The sequence below is a fragment of the Vombatus ursinus genome, unplaced genomic scaffold (genome assembly GCF_900497805.2).
Source record: "Vombatus ursinus unplaced genomic scaffold, bare-nosed wombat genome assembly UNPS02012147.1, whole genome shotgun sequence".
NCBI lineage: Eukaryota > Metazoa > Chordata > Mammalia > Diprotodontia > Vombatidae > Vombatus > Vombatus ursinus.
This window is the reverse complement of record NW_020951925.1, coordinates 271,987-279,927: the sequence shown is the minus strand read 5'-3', so window position 1 is coordinate 279,927 and position 7,941 is coordinate 271,987. Positions and strand designations below refer to the sequence as shown.

At 56.3% G+C, this 7,941-nt stretch overlaps 1 protein-coding gene across 1 annotated transcript in view; it reads right to left on the bottom strand.

Moving 5' to 3' along the window:
* Positions 1 to 3,941: 3,941 nt before the first annotated feature.
* FAM207A (family with sequence similarity 207 member A) overlaps positions 3,942 to 7,941 on the bottom strand; it is a 54,294-nt gene continuing 50,294 nt past the window's right edge. The window contains exons 5-6 of the mRNA XM_027857401.1: positions 5,014 to 5,082; positions 3,942 to 4,259 (exon numbers count right to left, since the gene is read on the bottom strand). Coding sequence (XP_027713202.1) covers positions 4,136 to 4,259; positions 5,014 to 5,082 — 193 coding nt within the window. The 3' untranslated portion in view covers positions 3,942 to 4,135. The remainder of the gene's footprint in view (positions 4,260 to 5,013; positions 5,083 to 7,941) is intronic.

Genomic DNA, 7,941 nt, shown 5'->3' with positions numbered 1-7,941 from the left:
GGAAAGGGAGAGAGACGACAGAGAGGGATGGAGAAGGTGAGAGACAGAGAGGGAGGGAAAGGGAGGCAGAGAAGGACAGAGACAGAGAGGGATGCAGAGGGTTCATGAATAGGCCTTGATCGGGGTTTTTAACCTGGGATCGATGACCTTGGTTTTTTGGGGGTTTTTTTCACGTTGACAACTCTGTTTCACTATAACTGGTTTCCTTTGTAATCTCGTGCCTTCTGTCTCATACAAATAAAAACACGATGGTGAGAGTCTCTCCGCTTCCCTGGACTGCCAAGAGATGCCTGACCCAAGTGGTGGTGAGCTCCTGCCCCTGCCCCCAAGGCACTTCCGGGAAGAGGGTCCGGGTCCCACCCCCATGCCCACCCCACCCCATCCCAGGGGATCTGCCCCAGAAGTCACTGGGCATCCCAGCTGCCTCCTCACTGGACACAGACCTCCTGCAAAGTGGGCACCAACACCACAGGCCAGGGCAGTGTGATACCTAGACCGGCACCCAGGACTTCCCAACACTCTCTATCTATCACCCCACCCTGCCTACTTTTTCTTCATGAGGGAAATCAAAAGCTCCTTCATTAAAGGTTTCACTTCTTCCACTGGCCCCAGTGCAGGGCTGCACTTTTGGGGGAACCCTGGGGAATGGTGGCTGAAGAACCCCACCCCACTTCCCAGCCTGAGCAGCCCCCAAAACCTTCCAAACCCAAATGGAGCTGCAGTCCAAGGAGACACTGACATTCTGCCCTCCAGAGCCCACTGTCCTCTGCAGCTCTGGTGAAGATGCAAGAGTGCCTGCCCGACAGGGGAGAAATGAGGAGGAAAAGGGTCTTTTCAGTTTATGGAGCATTTGGGCGGCTCCTCTATGGAGAATCTGTGGGGAAATATGGATGAGAAGGGGTGGAAATCTGCACCCGGGGAGGGACCATCACTGTGCCTAAGCTCACACATTTGCCACAACACCAGAGCAGAGCTTTGGGAAAGAAAGGACTTGGGCAGTAAGACGACCTTCAGAGCCCATTGAGCATTCACCAAGAATGGCTGATTGGGGAACCCCCTCACCCTTTGAGAAAGGAGCACTGAGTCACAGCCGCGCATCACACATGAGGCGGGGGATGGCCTTTGGAGAGCTCCTCCCAGACCCTCCCCTGTTTAAGGAGGAGATTCAGCTCATCATTCCCCACCCAGACACTTTCCTGGACCTCATCATTTCCAGAAATTCATCATTCTGCAAGATGAAATCAGCTCAGAAATTCTCACCTCCCCAGATCATCCCTTCCTTTATGTATCTCCTCTACTCATCAGATTATGAATGCCTGGAGGGCAAGGGTTGCTTTATGCCTTTCTCTGTGTCTCCAGTGGTTGGCACATAGGAGGTGCCTGATTAACATTTACTGACCCTGGTTAACGCACAGGAGGCGGCTGGACCTTATGTCAGAAACCAAGGATTTCAAATGCAGTCTGCTACTAGCTGTGTGACCTTGGACAAGTCGCTTAGCCACTGTCTGCCTCAGTTTCCTTATCTGTAAATTGGGGATAATAGCACTGAGGCTCAGAGGAGACGCCTCACGTGAGTGCTAGTTACTGTTACACAACACGAAAAGTTTTTTGCAAACCTTAGGATGCTAGAAAGATGTCGGCCACCGTGGTCATTGTGAGCTCAAGGTCAAACCACCCCCACCCGGCTTCTTGCTGAATATCTGTTATAATTATTCAAGGTGAGAGATCCTGCCAGAAGCAAGCAAGCACAGGAGAGATCGCAGCTCCTGGGGCGAGAAGCAGGATTGAACAAAGACTGCTGGGAGAACTGGGAAGCAAATCTGGCAGAAACTAGGTCTAGACCAGCCTCTTGTACCATGAGCCAAGGCGAGCGCCAGGTGGGTCGATGGCTTAGACAGACAAATAGGAGCCGCGAGGACGGTTCAGGTCTAAGGAGAGGGGAGACTTCACTGCCACACAACAGACAGAGAGAATCAGCATATGAACAGACCTTCTGACCTCAGAAAGTCAAGAAAGGTTTGCAGGAACAAAACAGGAGTCGCTAATGGTAGGAGGCCGGTGCCTACAAAAGTCTTCACAGTAAGCGAGGGAGCCAGCATCCCTGATGCAGATCTCCATCCTCCCAGTGGGTAAATGGTCACACAAACAGGCAGTTTCGAGTGGAGTATTAAGGTCTCTAAGAATCAATGAGGGGGAGGCTTTCAGAGAAACCTGGGAAAACTTCTATGAACTGATGCAGAATGCACAGAAGAGACGTTTACATGATGACAAAGTGACTTTGAGAGATGTAAGAACCCTGACCAAGGCTGACTCCTGCAGTTCCAGGGGCTGTTGAGGCCTCGCGCCGCCCACCTCCGGCCAGAGACAGGTGGCCTCTTGGAAAGGCCCACGTGGGAATCTGAGCCTTTGCTATCAAGGTTTTGTGTTTCTTTCTTTTTGAAGGGGGGAGGGGAGAAGAGAAGGTGGATTTTCATTCATTGAAATAATTAAATTTCAAAAATAAAAAAAGGTCGGATACTTATGTCACACTCCTTCTGGCAGGAGCCGGTTGGAGGGTACTGCGCCCCAGGGCATCGCCGTGTAGACCAGCTGGACAGAGCAGCCCTGCTTGAATGCTGGGCCCCGGATAATGCCCGGCAGCCAGGACTGCTCTCCTCTGCTCTCCTCATAGGAAAGAGGCCAACATCGGCCCCCAACCCCGCCGCCCTGGGGGCCGCCTACAGCTTCTGCCGTCTGGGCAGCAGGATCCTCAACAAGACCCACCCAACCAGGAAGTCTGGGAGGGTGCGCGAGGAGAAGGGGGTGCCCGGGACATGGCCCGCGGGCAGTGACCCCAAGGACCTGGACAGCCCCCCACCCCTCTGATTTTTAGAAACGGCAGTAACTGCACTGATCCATTTATAAAACAAATAGGAGAAGGCCCAGTCTCCTACAGCCGCCAAATCTCCCCCAGGCCCAGGTTCGAACCCTTCCCCCAGTCCCACGCTGACCTCAGCTACAAACCATCTTATACCCATGGGGGCCACCAGGGGGTATCACCGCGCACAGAGCACTGGGCTTGGAGTTGGGAGCTTCAGATGCCACCTAGCTGTGTGACCCTGGTCAAGTCACTTCCTTGTCGGCCTCAGTTTCCTCATCTGTAAAACGGGGAGAATGACAGCATCTACCCCCAGGGTTGTGAGGATCAGATAACACAAAACTTGTAAGGTGCTTGGGACGTGGCCTGGCACATGGCAGGTGCCATCGTCACCATCATTATAATTATTACTACACATACCCTCACGAGAGCCTGAAGTGGGGGAGAGTGCACGGATTATCACTCCACTTTACAGATTAGCAAAGCGAGGCACGGAACAGTGTGGTGACTTCAGAGGTAGCACCACCAGGAGGTCCCAAAGGCAGACGGGCCCCAGATGGTCATCCCCTTCCTCCGGCCGCCCCCCTCGCTCTCCACATCCCTGAGCTCAGCAGGAGAAGCCATCCATCCACGCGGCCGTTTTCTATGGGCCCACACCCACCTTCGACACCCAACCTGGACACCGACTCCCTGTGTGACCAGAAGCTCCCTAGGGCGGCAGGGACGGCTCTGGTCTGTGTGTCCCCAGTGCCAGGCACAGCGTCCCGGGTCTACTAACACACAGCAGGCACCTGGTGTCTCTGGACCAAGGGAGGAAACATGGGAGGGACGTTGTGAACGACCTCAGCAAGCTCTCCCAGCCCCTGTGAGCCCCCACCCGCCACATCCTCAGCGGCAGCAGACGGCCCGCCCTTCCTCACCCCAGTGTCCCTGATGCCAGTCCAGGCTCAGGGTGGTGCACCCAAGCAGGCCTCGCTGGGGGCAGCAAGTGGGCCCCCAAACAGGAGGGGAGCCCCACAGCTAGGAGCCGGCTCCCGGCACCCCCCTCCACAGCGGCTGACATCCCCAAGCGGAGCATGCGGCATTTCCGAAGCCCTGAGGTCACTTTATTGGCTGCCCCTCACAACATCCCTGTGAGGTAGGTGGAGCTCCCCCAGACGGAGGGTCAGGGGCACAAAGAGCCCCAGGCATTCCGAAGTCAGGAGCAGCCTCCACCCACGCACCCATGGCCACGAGAGCCCCGCCTCCACCGTGGTCCCCCGCCTCCACCGTCCGGACCTAGAGCCTCCCGCCCTCCTCCTGTCTCAGCCTCTTGGAGAGATGCTCGCCGATGGCTCTCAGAGGGTCAGCTTGATAGGAAGGGCTGGTGACCACCTCCTGGAACCGGGCCATCTCATCGTCTCTGAAAGAAGCAGACAGGTCAGCGCGTCAGCTGAGGGGCCGGAGGCCCCTCTGCACCAGGCTCAGGGCAAAGCATTGAATTCACAATTACGGCCTCCCTCCCAACAACCCTGGCAGGGAGGGGCTGTGATGAGCCCCGTTTCACAGATAAGGAAACTGAGGCAGAGGCGAAGTGACTTGATCAGAGTCACACAGTCAGGAAGCGTCTGAGGGCAGATTTGAACTCAGGTCTTCTTGACTCCAGGCTCCAGAGGTTCTGTGCCCCTGGCAATCCCTCACTGCCCATTGGAGTGTGAGTCCCTTCCCCTTGTGCCTCAGTTTCCTCTACTGTAAAATGACAGGGTTTGACCAGATGACTGGGAGCGAGCCCCAACTCTGGTGAATGCCAGAGAGACACCTTGCCTTGAACCCGCTACCAGAACCCAAAGACTTCCTGCCCCGCCTCTGCATCTCGAGGCCGGCCATCGGTTCCAGGCTCCACAGGTGGTCCTCCCTGGCCAGGGCTGTACCACAGGACAAAGCCCAGTCTGGGCCATCCAGAGGCCCAGAGGGCATGAGCAGAGACGAGCCAGCACTGGCCTGAGTGACCGTTCACTTAGCCAGGGGCCGGCAGGTCCCAGGGCCACCCCAAGGAAATCTGGGGCCAACCTCGCAGGGACCTAGGGCCGCCCACCCATAGCTGGCAAGGATGACCACGGGCCCAGCTCCTTGGCCTGGCGACACCCTAGGGGCAGCGTGGTCCTGACCATACTCACAGGAGTCTGCGCTTCTGGGCCGGAGTCATGCGGCTGAAATCTGTGGGCTCGGCCTTCCGCCTTGGGGCGCTGTGGGAAGGAGGACAGTGCAGGTCAGCAGGACCTTTGTGGTGTCCGGGAGAGCTTCCTTGGGCAGGGTCCGCTCACCAAGTGCGTTGTGGTTAGGGAACACCTGCCACCCGCCCAGCAGAGGCCTGGCTCCCCCAATTCCCAGCCTCGGCCCGGGGTCCTGCCACTCCCTAATGGTGGATGGCATGGAGAAACGGGCACGGCGGCCTGCCTGACGGCCTGCCGGGCCGGGAGGCGGCAGTCACCTCAGGATCCCCATGGACAGCATGGACATCCCTAAGTTCACAAAGCCCTGCCCTCAGGGAAGCCCCTCCTTCCCGGGCAGCTGAAAGGGGCAGGGGCCGCTCCTCACAATCTCCCCATTCCCAGAACTATGCCCATAGTAGGCACTTCATGAGAAATGTTTGCTGCTCCAGAATGAGCTTCCCTGGGACTGGCGAATCTCCAGCCCACCACCTCTTCCAGGCTGCCCTCCAGGCTCTCCCTACCCTGCCTGCCACCTAAGCCCCTTCCCCCTGAAGGCACCCTCCACCCTTGGACCACTCCTCACACTGGAAGTACCCTGGGCCCTGGCAGCCTCTTCATCAACTGGTTGGTTCCTGCCAAGTCGAAGGAGGAAAAGCCCAGGCCAGGTGCAGTGTCGTTCCTCTCCAGGCTGCCCTCCTGTCCTTCTGGACCGCCCCCATGCCCAGCGGCTGTGAAAGCTCTGGAGGGCAGGGGCCATGTTTCCCTCTGTTTGCCTGACACATAGTAGGCACTTCATAAGTCTGCTGCCTTCACTCCCCACCTGGCCTGTGCTTATGTGGATGTCCCCAGGCACCTGCTCCCCGCCTGGTCCCAGGACAGGTCACTCCCTTGATGAGGGGCTGGCCAGAGGGCACCATTCCCCTCTTCCCTGCCTACACAGTCACTCTTGTGAAATCGGGAGGTCAGTTCAGACCGGGCAGGGGCAGAGAGGCCAAAGAGTCTCCTGTGGATGCAGAATGGCCACCGCGGCAGGTGGCTGAACCACAGGATGACAGGCCCGGAGGGTGGGCCTGAGGAGCTTGGGCACTGGGCCTGTGAGGACCACCCCCCAGAACGCCGAGCACCAACTTCACCAATGAGCCGACTGCTGTCTCAGAAACCCGTCCCAAGATTCCAGAAATGGAAGCAGACCCATCGCGGTCCATGTCATCCCCCTCAGACAGGCCAGAGCCACCGAGAGTGACCAGGAGCATCCACGCAAGGAGCTGTCCACTACATGCATGTATACCACACACAAACTACACACTCACAACACATGCACATGCACACATATACCTACACCATAAATATACACATCACATACATACATACCACATGCACACATACACACCATACATATTCTAACACACACACGATGCATGCACATACATACACACACATACACAGCTACCACTCATACACCACATGCTCACACATACATGCGTGAAAGCACATAAATAGATACACACACATATACAAATTACATACTCACACATACACATACACCAGAAATACTCACATGTACATATACCACACCCACAAATACATGTACTCATACCATACACACATACCGCCCACACACAAACCCCACTACACCACCACTCACAAAACATTCAGAGAACCAGAGGAAGGCCTCTGGCGCACTGGGTCTTTCTTCTTTGCAGGGGTTAGGGAAAGGCAGGGCTAATATCTCAGCCTGAGATTAGGATGGGTGGTGATCAGCTCCAGCAGAGGGCATTAGACACACTGGAAGACCAGGGTTTCCAGGCCGCAAACAGCAGGTGATCTTTCTTCTCACTCACAACACTCACAGCTGGCCACCCCACACTTGGTGATGCCTCCGATGGTCTTGCCATAGATCCTAAAGGCTTCTCTCTCCTTCCCCACCTGCATGATAAGCTCACCTTTTTCTCCCCACGCATCAAGCACACTGTTGAGTGCCTACCTGGGGCTTTGTCAATCCCTCCCTCCTTTCAAAGGTACAAACATTTTGTCCAGGCTGCTGTCTTGGGGGGGGGGGGACCATATTTCCAAGAAAGCCCCTGAGGGTGATTTCCCTTAAAAGAGGCTGTCATCAGAACGCGTCCCCTAGAGACTGACGGGAGATGCCAATGCACAGTTGTTGGGGTAGTGGGACAGATCCTCAGGGACCAGCGCCATGGCCGTCAGTATCAGCTGAAAGAAAACTCCTCCCTGGGAGGGGCATCACTCCCCCCCAGAAGCTCCAGGTGATGGTGGGGGGGAGGTAGGGACACAAGACAACTCCTATCTGCGTGCAGACGACCTCAGTCTCGATGGGAGACAAAACTTCCAGAACATTTACCTGCCACCAAAGAGATTTCTCATGGGCCATTTTCCAGGTCCTCTGCAGGCTGGCCGTGGTGGGGGGGGGGGGCGGGTGCCACTGCCAGCTCTGTGCCCCATGCTGGCCACACGGCCGACTGGTGACGAATGTTTGGTGAAGAAGAAAACACGCTAGATGAATGCAGAGCAGGAAGTCATTTCCCTCTTCCCACTGGAGGCTAAGCTCCTCAAGGGCAGGGCTGGGGCAGGGCCAGAACAAGTACTTTACACCAAAGCAGGGGCCTCAATGTGTCCAAAATGGACTCATTCTCTTTCTCTCTGAACATCTTTCTTTCTTCTCTATCACTGTAGGGGCACCGCCCTCCTCCCAGGTCCCCAAGCTCACAACCTAGGAGGCACCCTGGACTCCTCATTCTCTCTAATTCTCCAGATCCAATAGAGCACCAAGGCCGGTCAAATTCACCTCTGTGGCATCTCTGGTCGATTTCACCCCCTGTGGCATCTCTACAGCATCTTGTCAATGTCACCTCTGCAGCATCTCTGGTCCAT